The sequence below is a fragment of the Poecilia latipinna genome, unplaced genomic scaffold (genome assembly GCF_001443285.1).
Source record: "Poecilia latipinna isolate Pla-1442-1.1 unplaced genomic scaffold, P_latipinna-1.0 Scaffold356, whole genome shotgun sequence".
NCBI classification, from domain to species: domain Eukaryota; kingdom Metazoa; phylum Chordata; class Actinopteri; order Cyprinodontiformes; family Poeciliidae; genus Poecilia; species Poecilia latipinna.
In genome coordinates, this window is record NW_015112972.1 from 235,950 (window position 1) to 257,537 (window position 21,588).

Consider the following 21,588-nt stretch of genomic DNA (forward strand, 5'->3'; position numbering starts at 1 on the left):
CGCATCATTGCATCATCGTTAACGCATCATCGTTATTGCATCATCGTTAACGCATCACCGCATCATCGTTAACGCATCATCGTTAACGCATCATCGTTATTGCATCATCGCATCATCGTTAACGCATCATCGCATCATCGTTAACGCATCATTGTTAACGCATCATTGCATCATCGTTAACGCATCATCGTTATTGCATCATCGTTAACGCATCACCGCATCATCGTTAACGCATCACTGCATCATCGTTAACGCATCATCGTTATCGCATCATCGTTATCGCATCATCGTTAACGCATCATCGTTAAAGCATCACCGCATCATAGTTAACGCATCATTGTTAACGCATCATCGCATCATCGTTAACGCATCATCGTTATCGCATCATCATTATCGCATCATCGCATCATCGTTAACGCATCATCGTTTCATCAGCAGATATGTTGACATGTCATTCACTGTGCAGTGGACCCCAAAGTTTCTCAGTGTGGCATTTGCAGATTTTCTTTGGCGTTCACATTCAAACCAAACCAGAGTTCACTTCAACTGAACCCAGACCGAAGTCCGGAGCACCAGAGGTCAGAGGTCGATTAGCATTCACACCTCACCAGCCGAACCGGATTTCCAGACAGACTGACTGGAGCCGGATTAAAGCGGACAGAACAGGCCTGGTGGGAACGCACTGTTGGATATGCTGACAGTTTTCTCCACTTCATCCTTATTTTATGGGTCGTTAGTTGGTGAAATCTGTTGTTTGGTATGAAATAGCAGCAGATCTTGCATTTAGCTTTTGGAAAGTTAAATCCCTTTCCCCCCATTGTGATTCTTGCTTTGAACTTCATCAAATCACCACGTCTGAAAGCTAATTGCACCGAGTTTCGTCATCTGATTGGTTGATTTGCTTGTCGGCTATTGAAGTAGCTGACTTCCTGAAGCTAACGCTGACCTATGATGTGCAGAGATCCAGGCTGTCTGACAGGGACAGCATTGCCACAGAGGACTGGCTGTAATGATGGAGAGATGATGGAGTGGGAAAGAAAAGGTCACAGTTGCAATTTCAGGTGCAGGAGGAATATCTTGTTTGTCTTTGTAGATTGGACCCCGAAGCAGAACTCACTCAGTCATCCGTTCCCTTTTTCGCCTTTCCCGCTGCTTTCTTACTCATACCATCGCTCTCTTTTCCACTACCTTTTGCTCCGTGTGAGGAAGGCAGAGCTACAGCATAGTCAAGTGTGAAGAAACAAAGTGGAGAACAGCAAGGAGCCTTGATTTTTAAATTGAAAGGTGGGTGAAATAAGGTAGAGTAGAAGAAAAATAAAGTGTCCCACCAGGCGGTGTCTCGCACTTCCACTTTCATAGACAGCGATTGCCTTTCTGCCTGACATATTGTTCTCTCACTTATTAACGTAGACACCCAAGCCCAGAAATGTGTCTGAAGAGAAGAGAGAGGCTTTCTTTCTGCTAAATGAAAGGGTGTTGAGACGGCAGGGAGCTCAGAGCGGTGGGTGACCGCTGCCGATGAGATGACACACAGGAGGGGAGGCAGTTTAGAGACGGGGACAGGTGTTACAGGCGAGGGATGGAAGAGGAAGGAGAGGATCATCCATCAGCATCAGCAGGCCGCCTCATGGAGCAGCTCAGATGATTCGTAATGAAGTCCCAGACGGAGGAACCGACGGGGTCGAGCCGCCCGAGCAACAAGGACGTCCTGGTTCTGTTTTCACACCGAGCCTGAACCTCCGTCTCGTCTCTGAAAACCGGTGAAGGGTGAAGGTCTCTGCAGACTTCCTCCCTGTTGTCTCTGCTGCTTCCTGTCTGAGTGGATCTGTGACAGGATGGAGACACAGATCCACTCAGACAGCTGCTTCACGAAACTCTGCAACCGTTTCCACGAGAGAGCAAAGACCGAAGGAAGCCTTGGCACATTCAGGTTTTACTCTCATTCTGGAGTCAGTCTAAACTTACAGCTGCCAAATATATTTCTGTTATCCACCATCCCTCCGTATGCATGAGATGATGGAAGGGCTGATTATGATTCATTTGGGTTTCATCAGTGGTGGGCGCCACTAGCTAAAAGGTTAGCTGCGCTAACCCCAAAGCACTAATCATAAACATTATTTCTGCAAATGCTAGCTGCTATGGCAGTATAGCAGCTAGTGGAAGCTAATGCTAATTTCAACCAAAACAGGACCAAACTTGTTAGTAGACACCTAACTGTACGGTTTGCACTTCAGGAAGTGACTTTTTTTTCACTCATGGTTTCAATTTCATAGTTGCTGATTTTACCGAACTGGCTACGACACCACAGGTGACACTGCAGTGATGCATTCTGGGTACTGAATAAACATTTGCTGCATCGCATCACGAGTGGAGGATGTGAGGAAAAGATTCAGATTTTTGTGTTTGTTCAATTTGCTTCCCTGGTTGTTTGTCTGTTGTGTGTTTGCCAAAAAAATGGAAACATGAGAAGAGGAAGCGGAACTGCAGTGTAATCAATCTTCAAAATAAGAGCATGGTCTTACTTCAGTCGGTTACCAAAACGTTAACACGGGTGTCAAACTTTAACTGAAAGTTTACAGAACAGAAGCTAGTGCGCTAAACGGTTTCAAAGTTAGCTAAAAGCAAATCAAAGCTCTGACATTAGCGGGTTATGGGAAGTGGGTTTCATGCTTTTAATCTCAAAAGGTTTTACAAAGTAAGATGAATTTCTCCTTGTGCCGTTGTTTCAGAGCGAGTTCCCCCACATGGCCCAGTTCTCCAGCCTGTCGCCCATCCCGGGGTTCTGCTCCTGGCTTCAAGGCCTGCTGAGCCAGTACAGGAAGGAGGGCCGGGGGGCCGACCTCTTATCGGAGCAGGAGTGGCGCGAGGTGGAGCAGGCCCTGGGCTCCGACGCGGGAACCCCGCCCGTCGACTCTCTGCGGAAGCTCATCGCCACCGGGGAGTGGACGCGCTCCGAGAAGCTGAGCCTCGCCCTGGAGCCCGTCCTGATGCGCCTCTGCGGCTGGTACCTCTACGGAGAGAAGCGCCGAGGCTTCGCCCTCAACCCAGTGGCCAACTTCCACCTGCAGAACGGCGCCACCATGTGGCGGATCAACTGGCGCGCCGACACCAGCCCCAGGGGCGTGGCGAACTCCTGCGGCATCATGGTGAACTACCGCTACTTCCTGAACGAGACGACCAACAACAGCGTCCTGTACCTTCAGAATAAGGCGGTGGCGGCTTCGCAGCAGGTTCTGGGCCTCGTGTCGCAGTTCCAGAAGAACAGCAAGCTGTGACTGCGTCGCATTCAGCAGAGTATCAGGCACTGCAGACGCAGAAAGAGGAGCAAGCTTCCACCAAAAAACTGAGATCAAACATTTCTATTAAAAAAATCAGAAATTTTTAGATTAATCTTGGAAATTTCAGAGAAAAAGACATGGAAATTTATGAGTTACTAAACTTTAAAAATGTAAACTTTTGAAACTTAGAAATTTTAACATTTTCTCTAGAAAATTTCTGAGTTTTTCCAATTTAATTTTTTTAAAACTCTTAAGATTCTTTGTCAGAAATGAGCTGCTCTTTTTTCCTGTGTACAGTGGCCGTGGTAGTTAAACTTTAACAGTTTAGTTTTTGTTTGAAACAGACTGATGTGTTTTGTCAGTGTTTGAGGGCCCCGGGCCCCCCGGGCCCCCCGGGCCCCGGCGATGGACTCCTGACGTCAGGAACAGAAAGTGGGCCGTTTCCTCCATGATGTAACTCGGCCCATCTGCTGCGCGCCTCATTAGATTTCTAGCCAAAGCCGTTTGATATTGTGTAAGTGATTCCCAGAGCAGACTGCAGCTAATGAAGCAGAAGGCATCCATCAATGCCAAAGCATGTTGGTAGGTAATAGCATGTAATGGGGGGTTCTGGAATAAATGATGTTTATTCTTTCATCAGGATGAGCTGCTGCACCGTAAACAGAACAAAACAAAGATAAATAGATCTTTTTCTTTCTTCAGCTTCACCTGCAGTTGCTCTTCTTCTTCTCGCCTTTAAAGCTCATTAAAGAAGCATGAAGTCGCCCACTGGAAATATTTTCATAAACTAAAAAAATAAACATATTTTTCTGTTTGTTAAACTATCGTGCTGACCTAATGTGTTGCATTTTTCTTCTGTAATGATTTTCCCCTCCACACTCAGTCATAATCATTCTCCAGAGATCATTGATGTCCTAAGGACTCGGTGCCAAGCAGGTCTCCTCTCAGCCGCCCCGTTGTTGTGGAATAATACATCACAGCAAGTTGACTGTGAAATTACATTTTATCTCAGAGGAGTCAAACTTTCTTTTTATTTTTTCAAACACATCTCCTTTCTTAGCTCTGCGCTGCTCCGTGTCCCAGAAACTAATGGAGTGAGAAATAAAGTTAAACTAAATGGTCAGATTGATGGAGAGGGTGTGTGTGTGTGTGTGTGTGGGTGGGTGGATAACGAGGCATGAAGAGGACAGTTGTTTAACGTTTGCCCTTCTGAGGCGGCTGTAACATCTCTGGAGACGTGGGACAGGAAGAAAACGGGTTTCTGTGGAGACGGAGGAACGTTCAGCACCGGCTGGAGCTGAACGGACACCGCCACTTGTTGCCATGGAAACAACTCCAGCATGTCACCCGAGTGCTGCTCGTTTTGACTCGCTCTGGCCAAAATAAAACGTAATAGAGAGCTGATGCTAATATTAGAAGCAGCCAATAATATCTATGTTCATCAAACTGTGACTTCATAATTCAACAGTTTTAGGATTTAGTTATTGATTGGAAATATTAAGTAGAGTTAAAATCACATCAGTGAGCATCTTTGGACTGGAGGACCAGCTCAGAAGTTTACATACACATCCCTTCCTTTGGAGGCAGCAGCATCAGAAGGGAAACCAGAGGCGGAGCTAGACTTCAGCGTGAAAGGGGCCAAGGATGAGAGGGACAATTAAACTCACATTTTATATATATATATATATATATATATATATATATATAAAATCATTGTTTTCCTTCTTTTACATTGTTTCCAACCTCTGTGTCAGTCATACTTCACATGTTAAAAACATGGATAATTCAGATGATAATTTAATCAAAGACTAAAAATATTGGTGAGTTCTCTTTTCCTCTGAAATCTCAGTGTTTATTTAAAATCTGACGTTTGGGCTGTTGGTTATGTAAATGTTTTATGCTTAATCTGACCAAAACCTAAAATCTTTAATGGCTTTAAAGTGAAATAAACAGGGAAAGTGCTTACATGGGGTTCTTCAGAGATTTTAATTTAAACGTGACATCATTAAATATTCATTACCAACCATCAGACGATGTATTCAAACCTTTATTGTTTTTTTCTTTGTGTTCAGTCTTGATTTTTAACTGATTAATTTCCATTTTGTCAGGTTTTTGGTCCTGCTGATCAGTTTATCTGATGGATATTTTACCAACTGAACGCCGAATGATCCCAGAACCAGGAAGAAGACCTCGTTACAATCGACTGGATATTCTCTCTTTTGAGGAAATTTGTGCCTCAGCTAAAATAATCCGGTAGCGCTGACAGTCCTTTTAATTTGCGGCGATGCTGCGTGCGTGTGTGCATGCTGATGGCGCATTTCATCGTGAGGAAATTGCCTTAGGAATGAAGCTAATCCATTCTTTCCAGATCAAAAGTGACCAGAATAGCAGAGAGGAGGCTGTGGCGCTTTCACACTGAAATTAATTCTGATTAGCTGCAGATTTCAGCTGCACGTCTCCATCTGCAGAGACACGAAATGAGGACATTTGCAAGAAAGAACTGGTTCAGAAGGAGCAACCAAACAAGCATGGCTGTTTGTAAAACATGGGATTAAAGTGACACTTATTTCACATGAGCGCCATCACCTCAGTGCAACGCTGCAGATATTTATAAAGATTCTGGAACTAAATGATATCCGATAGTTTCCAAAGCGTCTGAATGTTAGAACTCAGCAGCAGAAGAATCCAGACGGTAAATCTAGACTATGGCTGAAAATGATGATCATGAAGTGATGAAACGAATCACATCCCAACCGACCACTCCTGGTCCGACTCCACATCCAAACAGAACCGGGTCAGAACCGGGCCAGAGGCTGCAGCTCCACTAAAGGCTGCTGTTAGCGTCATCAGCTTCCTGCTGACTGTCTGCTGACCGTCTGCTGACCATGCCGTCGCTCTCAGCAACTTTACAATCCATCCAGAGATGGCGGCCATCTTTACTGCCGTAAACAGAGCGCTGCAGCGGCCATCTTTACTGCGGCGGCCATCTTTACTGCCGTAAACACGGCGCTGCTGGTGGACGGCTATGTTGGCTTTGGGGTCGGAAACCGTTCATACAGGAGTCTGACTCCGATCGCTTTTAATTAGTGCCATGAACAAACATGCAGAAAACCAATCGGGTTTCAGAGAGCCACTGGAATAGCCGAGCTTTAGCGAGAATGTGGCTTATGTTGAATAAATCGCAGCATGGCTGGTCGACTGCAGGCTTTCTAAACCATCAGATCCATTTTAGTTCCACAGATCAGATTTTTTTTTGGGGTCAAAAGGTCAGAATTGGGCTGTTTAGCCATGAAATGAATTGGATGGGAGTTACATTTTGTTGCAGTGTGAATGTAGTGTCAGTGTGATGAAGACGATGCTCAGGGTTCGTCATCTCTTCATCAGCTTGCTGAGTTTCTCTGGTTCTGGAGCTGCTGGCCCAGCAGATGACAGAGGAACAGGTCGCTGACCTTTCACCTCTCAGAAGTTGGTGAATTTTCTCTTTGTGGACCATCCACTCTGTTAGTGCCCCGTGGAAACGTTCAGCCGCCTTATTGCTGCTCACATTCCTGACATTTGAAGGAAATCGATGCCTGCTGCATGCAGAGGCTCCGGCTGCTGCAGCGCATGTTCCAAATGTCACTGTGTGGTCCGTTCGCCGCCGCAGTCAGGGAAGAGGGTTCAGCCGATACGGGCTCCTCCTGCAATCTGCTGACGTGTGTGTATGTGAGTGTGTGTGGGATTCATTCAGGTGCGTTAATCCATTCATCCCGCTCGCCGTCCCCGGCCTCCTTCATGCTTCTCATCTCCAATCATCTCCATTCTCCTCCTCCAACCTCTGGCAGCCCAACCAATCCTCTGGACCGTCTTCAAAGGGCTTCATGCTTCTGTGAGCAATCAGGACACACACACACACACACACACACACACACACACTCCTGCAGCTCGTTCCACTTTGCATCATTCAGCCTTCGGAGGGCAGCAGAGTTTCACTCAGACTCTCTCCAGGTTCAGTGAACCAAACATTTCCATTCTCCTGTTTTCCATGAACTCCAATATTACATCAGACCAAAGAAAAACATTTGAAAAAGAGAAATGCTAAAATGTTTTTTTCAAAATGTATTTTTAATCGGAGATTCTTCAGGACGTGTATTTGTATAAAAGGTTCTCAGGTCAGATTTGTTTCCCGGTTCTTCAGTTTCATGTTTTAGAAACAAGAATGAGACTCAAAAGTTAAAACTTTTTACTCATTACAACATAAGGCGTTAAACAGACGCTGCCGTTTACTGCATGTAAAATACTTTCTGCTTCAAACTCTCCACATAACCCCGCCTCATAGATCCTCCTACATGTCTCCCATTAACTCCTCCTGACAGGTTATAACCATTTAAATGCTAACTAAATAAAAAGTGTCACCTGATCTTGTGTGATTAAAGCAGACGCCTCATCAGAGCGTCTCTCTGCGTCTTTTCCCACAGTGCCTGACTTTGTGAGCGATGTCGCATTTATCCAAGGTAATCCCTAAATCCTGTTTTTACCCACAGCTATTTGCTTTGAAAGGTGCAAACCAACTCCAGCCAGCAGGAGTTTGTTGTGATTTATCGGAGCGTTGCTGCTGATGAGTTTCACACTCAGTCCTCTGGCTACTGAAACAAAACATGATGGAAAGTAAATGGTCCATGCGGCCCAGCCACCGGCTCCGGTCACCGACGTATCGTTTCTCATCAGGAACGTCAGTTGTTATCCCAGTTCAGGGAGACGGACTTTAACTCATCGTGTCTGTCACGCTTCACTTCCTGTATTGATCAAACCGGGACAGTGTGCAGCTTCAAAGCAGTTTGCATGTTTGTATGATTAATAGAAACACATATTTAAGGAAGTTATGCGATTTGTTGATGTTTCCGTTCTGGTGAAGCTAACTGTTGACTGCATGGCGGAAAAGTTTCATGATCACAAAGGAAATGATGTCAGCTGAAGCTGCGGCGTCCTTCCATCAGTTTTCATCAAAACGAAGATGAGACGACTCGTCCATCTGTCAGTCACCGTGTCAGACGGCGTGTGTTCAGGACGGCCTGATAAATGAAACCTGGAGGAACATCAACGGTCCCTGAAGGGAAAACATCACAAGACTAAAAGCTTCTATGCTGAATTTATTCCAGGATATTTTGCTTCTGTCAAACAGAATCATGTTTAAAAAAACAAAAGTGTTTTAATAATTTTGTTGTTAAATAAAAGTTATTGTAATCCTGCTGTTTTCTGTGAGGCTCTGAATGATTTGGTCCTTGTAGAGACAGAAAGACGCGGCACGGCGGAGATCAGCCAGAGGTTCTGTTCGGGTTCTGGATCTGAATCTTCCTCTGGATAAAACCTGCAGCGCTCATCTCTTTACCAGGTGGATCCTCCTGGTCGGCGGATCTCCACTGAGCTTTAGAGCCAAAACGTAAAGAAGACAGAAACATGATGTGGCTCAGATGTTTGGGTTAATATCGGGTTAGCTGCGTCTGGTTGATGCTCGTGGTTTTATCGGATCAGTTCAGGTCCAGAAGTCGGTCCAAAGTTGAAGATTTTCATCCCTTTAACGTAAACGTTTCCTCTCTTCTGCTGACGCCGTCACTGATCCCGTCGGCTGACCTCTGCTCCGATGAACTTCACCTGTCCTCTAACTTCGGATCGCGGTTAAGCTGCCTGCACACTGATCGGATCGCTCTGTGGCTCCCTCCCAGCAGCCGGGTTCATCTCGCTGCGAGGAGGCAGCAACGCTCTGCGTCTCTCCGTTCCTCTTCATCACATCCAGGGAAGAGCAGGTTTCCGTTTGCCTCCTTCAACGTCCTGATGAACATTTTCCCTCTTAACTTTTGCAGAATATTCTTTAACCTCTTTAAATTGTTTCTTCTAATCATAATATTTATATCTGTATAAATATTTAGCTCCAAAGTAAATACTTAGCTAGCTAAGAGCTAAATATTTTGCTTCTTAACTAAAAATTTAGTCTGGAGCTCTGTAGAAAAAATTGGTGCTAAATTTTTAGGTTGTGAACTAAATATTTAATATTGATTAAATATTAATTTGAATCTGTGACATTTTTAAATGAATGAATAATATGGTGAAAATTTGACTGAAAAATGAACCCAGTGTTTTATCTTACGACTAAATAACTAATTATTGCTGTTAAGTTGTGTAATCTTACAACAGGCCTCCGTTCGCAGTCGCCTCAATGTTTTTACTGTCACAGCTTCATGACCTAAACTGCTTGGAGGTCATTTTCTTTGGAAACATTTCCAAGAATCCCATCAAAGTGTCTCTGTGCTCAGGATGAATTTACAGCTGAAGTCTGTAAAAAGCTGCTGCAGCTCTGAGTCGTTTAGACAAACTGATCAGTTTCAGATATTAGGAAATCCTAATTACAGCAAAACAATTCAAAAGTGCAGATCTGTCCAGCCCTCAGAGGATTCAGCATGTGGCTGCGATCTGGGGCTGATCGGGGGAAGAGAGAGCATCGCTTCCTCCAGCAACTCGGGAGCTCAGTTTGGTTTCCCATGGAGCCGAAAGAAAACCATAAGGAAGCTGAAAGAACACGAACCAGAATGAAAAGGAGCAGAGGATGTAATTCAGAAATGAATCCTGATGAGAGGAGGAGCTGAAGAGGCAGGAAGTCGTGAACAGCTCACTGCTGCAGACGTTTCTGTCCCAGTGAGGAATTAAATGTGATAAATTTGATGTCAGGGTTTATGAATACTTGAGACCACGTCTAAAAAAGCTTACAGTATAACCGTTTTAATATTTCAAACACCAAATATGCTTTAATATGCATTAATAAACACTGTGTATATCGTTTTAGCGCGACTGCAGGAGCTGAAATACCCACAGGAAGCGTCACTCCCAGGGTCACAGATTCACAAGCTGCATTTTCTTTAAATACTTTAGATGTACTCTGAGAAAATTGGCGGATTTAAATCTGCGTTGTTAATAATCCAAACTGAACCGCTCCACTGTGTATTAATAACCAGAACCAGCATTCTGCACTGTTTGCTTCTCCTGAGAAAACTTTAAAAAAGAGTTTACTGAAAAACTGAAGCGGTTTAACTGATGATGTTCCCTGGGGGGATTTCCATATTTCAGTTTATGTTGAATGTGTGAAACAGAGGAAGAGTCGATGCAGAAAACTGCAAATGAGGAGTCATTAATAATGAGGTTTTGGTTTTCAGCCAAACAAAAAACAGCACTTTACCAACTGTACAATAAATCTGCATACAGTGTAAACCGCCAGTTATACAAGCCACTATGGCTAAAAGGAAAGAAAAAGACTAAACCTAAAGGCGGCAAAAATACAGCCTGCCTGCAGGCCTGTGCAGATGCTGTGAATGTCGGAGTCCAACCGACTCAACAGTGCAGAGCCTCTTCACTGAGAGAGCGAAATGTTAAAGTAAAACTCAGTACCTTGAGTAATCGTGATTTCCCACAGATTAATCGGGGCAGGACTTCATCCTGCGGTCCAGAAAGACCTCTCTGCGATCGGAAGGAAGCAGAAGCTCAGGAATGGTGCAGCTGTGTGGTCTCCACGTCCACAGCCACGTCCACAGCCCAGGGCCTCGTTTCCCACGGAGCCAGAGGTTCTCTGAGCGACGCGGCCCTCAGAGGGACCATCTGAAGTCCGTCTGTCGTTATCCAGTCCGGTAACGATCTTCTGCAGCTTCTTCAGTCCCACTTTGACAGCTTACAGTAGTCCTTATTAGCGAACTAGGCTAGCTGCACCATAACTCTCACCATAAGCGACAGAAAACAAGCGCCGAAACTCTGCCGTGTCCTGCTAATTCGCTTGTTAGAGTTTACTAGGACTTCTCCTGACTAGTCTGAGCTTACTCACTTAAAACCAGCTAGCTGCTCATCCCCTGCTAGCTCCTCTCACGCCGAAGCAAACTGTCTTTCCCCGGAAGGACCTCGCTGCAGCAAACAGGAAGAGACAGGTCTCATACCTTATTTGGAAATGAGACCATTGCATTCCGGAAGTGAAGGGGGCGCTGTTTCCTATATTATCCGCGGTCTCCCGGTTTTGTTTTCTTTAGAAAACTTTTATTATCTTCATGTTTAGGGAGGAGTTTCACTCTCAGCATATATTTAAACTTCTTTCTTTTATTTACTTCAGCGCAGCTCACAGTTCTTAAATTCTGAACCTTTCTGTGTATTTCTAAATCTGCTTTTTAATAGCAAATTTTCCGACCTGCTACTGCCTCTAGCGGCGAGGGGTTGGTAACACAACTAATAAAATTACATTACTAAATCAGAATACCATAAGCTCTTAGCTCTACATCGTTAAGAAAATAAAATAAATATTAGAGAATTTATCTTTTACGGTGCCAGTGATGCTGGAATTAATAGTGAATAAACACTGTGGTATTCTCGTTTAGTGACGTGCTTATGTTAATTGTGTTACCACCCCACGCCACTAGAGGCGCGGGAGTAACTGAATAACTGAATCTTCCTTCATTGTTGGTCAGATTTATTTTTGTTTGCAGTTTTTCCATTCATCTTTTCTGCTGCTGTAAACGGATCACAAAATCTTCCAGAGTAAAACTCAGAAACGTTTCATTCTCAGTGTTTTTATTCAGAAATATAAAATCACCTTCATGTTTATCTTGTTCCTTCTTACGTTAATCTGAATGTCTGTGAAGCAGGAGGAGCTGCAGAGAAACATGCTGACGGCATCAGATCGTTTCTGTGATTCAGCTTCTGTTTCATAAAATCTATCTGATCACAAGAGTCGATGCAATCATGGCAGAACAGAACCGACCCGATTCTCACACACACACACACACACACACACACACACACACACACACACACACACACACACACACACACACACATAAAATAGTAAATATATAGAAAATTTAAGATTTTTACTTACAGATGGTAAATAAAAGGCTTAGTGGAAAATACTTTTAATAACGGCTGAAAGTTTATTTTCTAAACTCTGATTTAATCTGACAAACGAGCCTCATTTGAATATATATTCATATTTCTTGAATATGAATGTGTGTAAATAAACAGTAAAGTAAAAGCTACTATCCTGCAGCTTTCCGTTTTGTTCCAGAATGATGCAAATCTGCATCATGAATGATGCAGATGCCATGTGTTTGAACCGAAAACTGCAGGATGAACATGGCCAGTTTTCTCTGGATAGCAGCAAAGCACAGAGGTGGAAGTGTCATGCTGTGTGGATGGGGAGACCAAATGTGAAGTTAACTAAACATCTTCGTTTAGAACACAGGGTGTCCTAACTTTCCTCTCATTTAAAAGACAAGTCTTTAATATCCATCCATCTATGATGTGATTTATCGCCCAGTCATTTTTTCGCTCAGTGAATCCATTTCTTGGAGGACTTTGCTCATTATTTCAGCGTCATGCTGTGGGATCTGTTGCATTTGGACCAGAAAATCATTCCATCAAAGAATAAAGTTAGATGCTGACAACAACAACAGAAATATGATTAAATATCAAACAGGCTGAGTTTGTGGCCAAATCGCAGAGGAAGCGTTTAAATCGGAGACTTTAGCGGCTTTAGTTTCAGGTCAGATTGTCTGACATCCTGAGTTTCATACAGTATCAGAAAACAAGAAGATCTCTCAGAACAGAACTGTTAGAGAAACAAGATAATCCTGTATTACAGCTGCTGGAAGCTGAAATATTTAGTCACGAGGATTAAATAAAGACCTAAATTAGGAGACTTTAAATGCTGATGCTGCTCTGATGTTTGGCTTTAGTCTGCTGCAGGCAAAAACACGAAGCAGAAAACCTGCTGCAGGTTGTCAGGATGTTCATCTGGTTAAATCAAGACGACTGGACTTTTACTGCTGCAAAGATTCGAAACGGACACAAACATTAATCAACATCAGGTAAAGATGTAAATATACCAGATTTAATAACAAGGCAAGTTAAAAACCACAACAAGATATTGAAGAAAATGTTTTGAGTCTGCAGACAAACAGTTTGGATGTTAGTATGAGAAATAATCTCCAAACTGCTTCCATAAAGTGAGTGGAAGCTGTTATTAGAGGAAACGTGATGAGTCATTAACCGTCAGACTGAAATCATTTTGTGTTTCAAAATGGCTCTTTAAACAAACGCTGGCTATTAAATAATTACATGCAAATTGGCCAACAAATAACAACATGATTAATCCATGTTTGGGTTAAATGGAGCCGTTTCGGGACGGAGACGTCTGAGGACCGTCGATAGCAGGAATAATTGGCTGTGGTGACGGATGAAGATCTGGATTGATAATGGCTTCAGCTGAGAGCTTCATTACCAACCGGCTCGTTCTGCTGTAAATGCTCCACACTGACGCTCTAATTGAAGAGCTTTCAAACTCTAGACTGGAGCTTCCTAAATCATCTCCCTAATCATTTACACAAACCACCCTGCTGCAAAAGTTCAGGCACAACTTCTAACTGGTAATACTGGTGCTACTGGTCTCATAAGACAGGAAATATTACGTGGTGACCTCAGCAGTTTATAAAATGATTTTAATCTGTGGCGGCTGCCTGCTGGCGCTCTGATGACGGATCCAACGCTCCAGCTGTTTCTGCAACATCTGCACCTTTCAGTCCTCGTCGCTTTAAATCTGTTTGTCGACAGCAAGAAGCACAGTGGTCACACAACCATCCAACTTCTGAATCCCTTCTGTTTCTCTGCAGCGTCTGCGTCAGTCTGAGCCTGGGCGCCTTACAGAAACGCCTCCATGCTGACAGGAAGTGAACCTGGCCATGGCAGGAAGTCTGGAAGGTCAGAGGACAAGGTGATTGAAGCATGAATGACCAACAACGAAGAGAAGAGATGATAAGCAGATAAATGAAACAGAATGAAAATAAACATTTTTATTTTACATCAAACTTTAGAAAAACTAAGTCAGGTTTATGTTTGTAACACATTTCAGCAACAAGGCAGGTCAAAGTGCTTTATGCCATAAAAACACTAAAAATAAAATAAAAGACAGAAAACCAGTTTCAAACTTTTGATGAGTAAAATCATCAACACACACAAAATCAGATTTAAAGGAGGTCAGTGTTTCAGCAGTTTTTCAGTTTGGAGTCAGACTGAAATCACTGTGTTTCAAAATGGCTCTTTAAACAAACGCTTTAATTTTTAAAATAGAATTACTCTGGCAGACTGGTCCCAGGCTGGTCCCAGGCTGGTCCCAGGCTGGTCCCAGACTGGTCCCAGGCTGGTCCCAGGCTGGTCCCAGACTGGTCCCAGGCTGGTCCCAGACTGGTCCCAGGCTGGTCCCTGACTGGTCCCAGGCTGGTCTCAGACTGGTTCCATGCTGGTCCCAGGCTGGTTCCATGCTGGTTCCAGGCTGGTTCCAGGCTGGTTCCATGCTGGTTCCAGGCTGGTCCCAGGCTGGTTCCAGGCTGGTCCCAGGCTGGTCCCAGACTGGTCCCAGACTGGTCTCAGACTGGTCTCAGACTGGTTCCAGGCTGGTTCCAGGCTGGTTCCAGGCTGGTTCCAGGCTGGTTCCAGGCTGGTTCCAGGCTGGTTCCAGGCTGCCCATTATCCAAAGGTTTTCTGATTTAAGGTCCTGCTGACTATAAAAGTCTGACCGGACAGGAAACAGCTGCTCACAGGTTCGGTTAAATGAAACTTGCTGTAACAGAATGTGATATTTTAATATTCATACAGTCTGAGCATGTTTATGATTTGCATCCAGCAGATTTTTCCTCTGATGGGATTCAAACCAAACATGGAAGCAGCTTTCAGCTTCTAGATTTAAAGGTTTTCCTTTGGACCATAATTAATGGAAAACTGATCACATTATTATTTTTACTCAATAAAATGTTTGTTCTCAAACTGGTGACTGTTTTTTGATGTTAAACACTTTGAGCTGCATGGTTGATGAAATGTGTTAATAAACCTGATTGATAAACCGTCCTCAGATTAACATTGGAAATGTTAAAGTTTAATTTAAAAAGTGAAGAAGCATCAGCAGGAATGCCCCCTGCACACACAGAGACAGCTGTGTGTGTGTGTGTGTGTGTGTCCCTGTGTGTGTGTGTGTGTGTGTCCCTGTGTGTGTGTGTGTGTGTGTGTGTGTGTGTGTGTGCTGCTGCCTCAGGCCCTCCGCCTCTCATTTAAATGCTCCATTAAACTGAAACATGGTGCGGATGCTGCTGCTCAGTGAAGCGTCTCTCCTGGTCGTTCTGGACGTTTGCAGAGGGCAGATTATTGCGTTAATTCCACGTGTTGAAGCGGCGTAGGGCGAGCAGAGCGGCCGTTTTAACCAAGGACATTACAGCCGATCCTTCCTGATGTCTCCGCCGCCCCTGTGGGGCTCATTTAGCCTCCTGTTCCTCTTTGCTTTGGCCGGTCGACTCTTTACTCACCCTTCTTCTTCCAGCGCCTCCTTATCTTCTTATTTTTTCTTTTCTGTTCTCCGAGGAAACACAGACTAAATGCAGTTGTTCAGAGCAGCGGGTGTCTCTGATGGAAACCCGGGGGAAATATGATGGAAACTGCTTTCATGTTGTCAGACCAGGCTGCATGAACATCTGATGGCTGTAACGACTTTTAAACGGACAAATAATTACTCCAAGATCCTGAATGCTTGAATAAACTGGAGGACTTCTGAACTTACACTTTTTGCACTCTGGAGAACAGTTATCTACAAATAACTGATGTAACTTTTAATACACCAGTGGATGAAAAACAGTGCTGCAGTGTGAAAAAGAGCAAACATAAAACTGGTCCCGACTTCTTATCTGTATTTAGTCCCAGAAACAATGTTCAGTCTGAGGACTCGGCAGGTTTTGTGTTTATTTCCCATGAACCACCATTTGATGAGTCTTTATATCTCGTTCCACACAATTAACTTAGCAATATCTGACTAAGTTAATTATCATTTATAGGCTGTATAAAGCCTATAAATGAGGCTTTATACAGTCAAGGTGTTTATTGCCAAGTTAAAGTTGACCACATTGCAGAAAAATAACCAGCTAAATATTATCTACAGACTTCATGTCTGGATGAATAACTAGAAATAAAAAAAGGAATTATCCTTTTGCTATTTCTTTAACCTTCAAATAAAATAGAAATAAAAATGCTGCGGCCGACAGCCATCATGAGCTACATTTCATTTCCCTTTGGGATTAATACAGTGTTTCCCAGCCTGGTCCTCCAGGCTCACTGCTCTGCATGTTTTAGGTATTTCCTTGCTGCAGTCCAGCTGATTTCAATCGATGACTGATTAACAGGCGTTTGCTGAACTGCAGTCAGCTGAACCAGGCACATTAAAGCAGGGAAACCTTGAAACCAGTGAGCCTTGAGGACCAGGGTTGGGAAACATTGGATTAATAAAATATCTTTGGATTGAATTTGAAACTGTCATGGCTGCAGCGCTATTGGAACGTGATTGGCTGAAAGAAGGAAGCGATCTGATTGGTCGCTGATCATTTGAGGACTGAAACATCAGGGCAGTCTCAAAATTCACACACAACTGCAGCGCCACCCACAGGCCAGAAGCAGCTTGAAAATCAAGAGATATTTGGGTTGCATCAAAAACACAAGCGTGAATCTTGTTCTGTGCATTGGTGAATTATGAAACATCTATCAGCTCCTGATGATTCGCCTACCACCGGGCAGACGATCCAAGACGGAGGGAAAAGCAGCCAAACCGAACAGCGGATACAGAGCAGACCTCCTGACCTCCTGACCTCCTGACCTCCAGGCCTCCTGACCTCCAGCCTTCCAGTCCTCCTGACCTCCTGACCTCCAGCCTTCCAGTCCTCCTGACCTCCTGACCTCCAGCCTTCCAGTTGTAACCCAGGGTGAAAAAACTGCTTAGTCCCGCCTTACTGCCCCATTGGTTAGAGTGACAGTCAGTCACACAATGCATGCAGCCAATTGACACACCTGATGTAATTATTTAGGCTTGCTCCAGCTTTCCCCAGTCAGGTGTGAGGGGGAGAGCTGGAGACAAAGGAGCTACAGATCCAAAAAATCCAGTGAGTTTGGAGCCTTGAAGCTGCCATGCTCCCAACTATTATTGAAATTGGCCAGGTGATCCCTTTTTAGGGTAAAAGATGGCGAGCTTCTGAAAACTGGCTGGAGCCAGGAGAGCCCCAAGAATCACTTCATCCTGGTTTGGTCTGTATCAATTCCCCCTCCATCTCACCACTCAGGCACACACTCCATTATTCATCTTTTCATCTGAAAGGACTTGCGCTGGGACATTTTCAACTTAAATATCCGGATAATTCAACCATGGACTTCTGAATGTGTGTCGGTCAGGGTTTGGACTGACCAGCGGGGAAATTAAGACCAGTTGTACACAAATCAATGAAGGACGGCCGCAGTACTGTGTATATTTTTTTGTTTGTTTTTTATTTTTGGTCCTATGTATGTTTGTCTTGCATTGTTCACTTTAATTTTTGTCTAATACATGGTATTGAAAGCAGTTCTTTTGTATTGTTTTATTGATTACTGACAACAGCTCCAGCAGATGAATTCTAGTCTTCTGATTTTTCCCATCCAGTCCTTTTACACTTTAAATAGTGCTACACAGTCCTCCTGACCTCCAGATCTCCAGACCTCCTGATGTAAACTCCTGGTGTGGAGCTGCAGCTCACATGCAAACTACAAAACAATGATGTGTAGATGATTATCCATGTTTTAATGGATAAAATACACAATATTTTAACAGTTTTTATTTAGACTGATTATTTCTTTTTAATAAACTCTTATTATTCCTATTTCCTGCCTAAAGGAATTATGTCCCATTTCAGACATGAGCTCTCACCATTAAATTCATTGCTCTTCCAAACAATAATATATTTGTTCTTGGGAGCCCAGCTTACAGCCATCAGTGTTTTACACCTTTCATATTAAAACACAAATCATAAATGCAAACAGCTTTTGAAGGTTGTGCTGTGTTTGGTAATTATGACATGAAGCCTGGTTTATTAAATCACAGCTGGAGACAAAGAGATTTTGTTTTTAGCACAGATCTTTAGTTTTGTTAAATTACCTTCAGGCTTCATTAAAACACAAAAACAAGTTGAAGCTTTGAAACCGTCTAGGATTAAAATCAGGCGATATAGAAACGTTCTTCCATTTCTACACTGAAGGCGTCTGATTGGTCTAGACTCATTTCTTCTCAGACAATCAGAGCATCACCTTCTGCGGTAATCACAAGTTTTGTCTCATCAGGTGACGGTCGGCCGGGTCCAATCAGCCGACCCAGCGGCGCCGCGCGGATCCACTTCCACCCGGTTAGTGAACCTGCTGGAGGTTCAGCTGAAGATCCTCCTGAATCATTTCTGTACTCAGTGGGGAACAAATGAAGCTGATGAGCTTGTGCAGAGAAAAACACTTCAATACGAGCTTCTTCATTTTGCACAAGGTTCATATTTTATTCACATTTTATAAATAAACAAATTCTTGCTAAAATATAGAATATGTCTGTATTTATATGGTGCCAATTCAAAATGTTCTTTACTAACAAAAAAAGTCAAATTTATACAAATATTCAGTTTTAAATCCTTGATATTAAACAATAAACTGTTTTCTCTGCAGCTTCACCGTCTGAAGCCGATTAAAAGACTGAGGAAGATAAAAACATGAATAATCATCTCAGCTTCTGACACCAACTCCTGAGATGTTACTAAAGTGATGAAAACGGTTTCTAACCAACTTTTTAAAGCTCTGATCAAAGACATCAAACTTCTCACGTTTTACCACCATCACTAAAAAGTGTTTTCTGATGTCTGTTTAACCGTTTCTTGATTTCACTTCAGCCATTAGTAAACATGATCATTTATAAAACTCCAGAGCTCTGAAAGAAAAGTATATCTGAATATCATCAGAATAAAGATGATAATTTAGACGAGCATAAAAAAACAAAAACCCTGAATAATAAAGATGACAAACCCTGAGCTCCTCTGACGTTACACCTGGCATGAAAAGCTTTGGTCTATGATGAGCCTGGTACTCCGTCACCACGCAGCGAATTGTTTGATTATGATGCTGAAGTTTTCTGTTGGTAGCAGGAAACAATCGGGACATGAGACGAAACTTTGAGTAGACCGTTGGAGAGTCGCCAGGTGATCAACGGGAAAATCTGGGTTCTGATTGGAAGCTGAGCAAAACAAAGAAGACGACCAGGAAAACGCACCAACACACACACACACACACACACACACACACACACACACACACACACACACACTAATCCCTTGTCTGAGCGAAGAACAAACCAGATGTCTCCACTTCCATGATGAAGAACCAGCGTCTTCCAGGAGCCTGGAGGTGAGCAGAGAGCAGGACTGACTAGTTTTTATTTTCATGTACGGCTTCATTTCTTAGACGTGCGTCTTTTGCTTCTCTGAGTAAAAACTGCGTCGTTCTGCAGAGCTGTGTTGGGATGTTCACGGTCCCATCAAGGGCAGAGAGGCGAAAGGTTGTTCAGTAAATCTCTGGGAAATTGTGGCCCTCAGTCCGCAGCAGGAGGTCCCCTGTGTGATATGGATTGTTTTCAAGTAACAGGCGGTGAAAATGGCCATCTCATTATTTTTAATGGCTGTTTGAGACGTTTTCTGTTGCAGCGGAGCCAGGCTGCGAGCACGAGGAAAAAGTTAGAGATGCTCATGCAGAGAAGAGACTTTGTGTTAATCTGTGTTCACTGTGAGTCATGGAAACCGAGCAGACGGCGCCGCGGTGAGGACCTGCAGCCTCGCATGCTGCTGCAGCAGCTGGACTCACGCCGAGCTAATTGGGATCATTTCTTACCCAAACCTGATTAGGTTGGCGAGTCCCAAACCAAACCAGCAGCTCTGCGGTCAGAAATCTCCTCTAACCCTGCAGTTGTGTCAAAGCTGAACAAAATGACATTTCCTCACCATGTTTTCCATCTAGATGGTTTTAATTAAGCCTCCCTGTGGCCGCAGTAACCAGTCCAGGGCAGCATCACGGAGATGCTGCAGCATCTGTTGCCCCGACAGTCCAGCTGCAGCGACAGAAACAAAAAACAGGCACAGGGCGAGGAGACTGGTGCAGCAAAACGAAGAAGGATCAGTGGGTTGTTGTCGTGTCATTGATGAAGATTGGTGAGGTTATTACCCAGCATGATCAGCACAGATGCTTCCTGACGAAGGCCAGACCCAGACGTGTAATTCACAAAATATCCACATCCAACTTTGTTAAGATCTTGTTTGGTTTTAAGCTCGTAAAATATTATTTGGAAACCTGTGAGACTTATCCTACAAATCTATGTTGATTAAATGATATTATTCTATTCTTTTTTCATTTATTGCAAACCCCTAATACAAAAATGTGCAGCATGCAAAGCAATGCAGACGTATTCGAGTCTCTATATTTGAGTTTAATGTGATGTTAAGATGCATTTACTCCAATATTCTTTAATAAATCCAGAGGAAAGTGAAAATGGTCTGTCTGTGTTTAATACAGGACTCATTCCCACCAGCTCTGCTCAGTCCTGTTCGGCTGGTGACCTCTGACCTCTGGTCCTCCAAACCTCAGACTGGTTTTGGTTGAAGTGAACTCTGGTTCAGTTTGAATGTGAGACCGCTCCAAAAGCAGGAAGTGGACTACAGCGCAGGGCATTCTGGGTAAATCCAACCAAAGCTAACGTGCTAGCCTAGTTATTAAAACATTTAGTTTGTAATTTGCTCAGTTTTCGTCCAACAATGTGAAGCAAAGAACAGCAGAAACTTTAGTCCAGCTCTAATTTGATCACATTTACCTCCATTCAGGTTGCAGCGTCAGCTGGGCGGATGTGTAGGTGGAGGAGGAGAGTTTGACCTCCTTCAGCAGCGAAGCAGCTTGTTGTACCTCAGAGTTCTCATCCAATTATTGTCTAAAGCTTCTTGTCCTGCAGGAAGAGCTGGAGACAAGAGGACGAGACTTTAAAACACAGGACTTTAGAGAAAACACAGCAAGAACCTGCAGGACACACAGAAACACACACACACACACACACACACACACACACCTACATGTGTGTACTTACAGAACAGCTGGTGTCTTTCTGTCTTTCTATAACAATAATTGTTGCTGTGCTGCTGTTTTATTGCAGGTAGAGAAAGAAAATAATCTGCAGAAACCAGGATTAAAGTCCTGCAGGACCTGAGACGTGTCCTCTAGGAGGACGATGGACGGACTGATGTCCCCTGACATGTTTGTCCTGGACATCGCCATGGCAACAAGGCCTTGTGGTTTCCTTTAAAACAGGAAGGACTCTGAACTGCTGCAGTTACAGTACACAGTATTTAAATACTTAGCTTGAAATATTTAATTAGCAAACTGTTTTTATTTTGTGATCTAA

General features: G+C 43.6%; 1 protein-coding gene and 2 long non-coding RNA genes across 5 annotated transcripts in view; 1 reads left to right on the forward strand and 2 right to left on the reverse strand.

Annotated features, from left to right (window-relative positions):
- mlycd (malonyl-CoA decarboxylase) overlaps nucleotides 1-4,044 on the forward strand; it is a 22,302-nt gene extending 18,258 nt beyond the window's left edge. For both annotated transcript variants that reach the window (XM_015036064.1, XM_015036065.1), the window contains exon 5: nucleotides 2,730-4,044. In XM_015036064.1, the coding sequence (XP_014891550.1) occupies nucleotides 2,730-3,275 (546 nt within the window). In that variant the 3' untranslated portion in view covers nucleotides 3,276-4,044. The remainder of the gene's footprint in view (nucleotides 1-2,729) is intronic.
- A 2,930-nt stretch (nucleotides 4,045-6,974) lies between these two features.
- Nucleotides 6,975-21,588, reverse strand: LOC106949662 (uncharacterized). 2 transcript variants are annotated; one of them, XR_001425424.1, is made up of 2 exons: nucleotides 21,238-21,588; nucleotides 6,975-7,195 (listed from the first exon to the last, which is right to left on the reverse strand). It is a non-coding gene; the product is annotated as an uncharacterized LOC106949662 (long non-coding RNA). The 2 variants fall into 2 exon arrangements; XR_001425423.1 differs by having other exon boundaries at nucleotides 21,234-21,588.
- Nucleotides 8,392-11,317, reverse strand: LOC106949660 (uncharacterized). Its single transcript, XR_001425421.1, has 2 exons — nucleotides 10,695-11,317; nucleotides 8,392-8,682 (listed from the first exon to the last, which is right to left on the reverse strand). It is a non-coding gene; the product is annotated as an uncharacterized LOC106949660 (long non-coding RNA).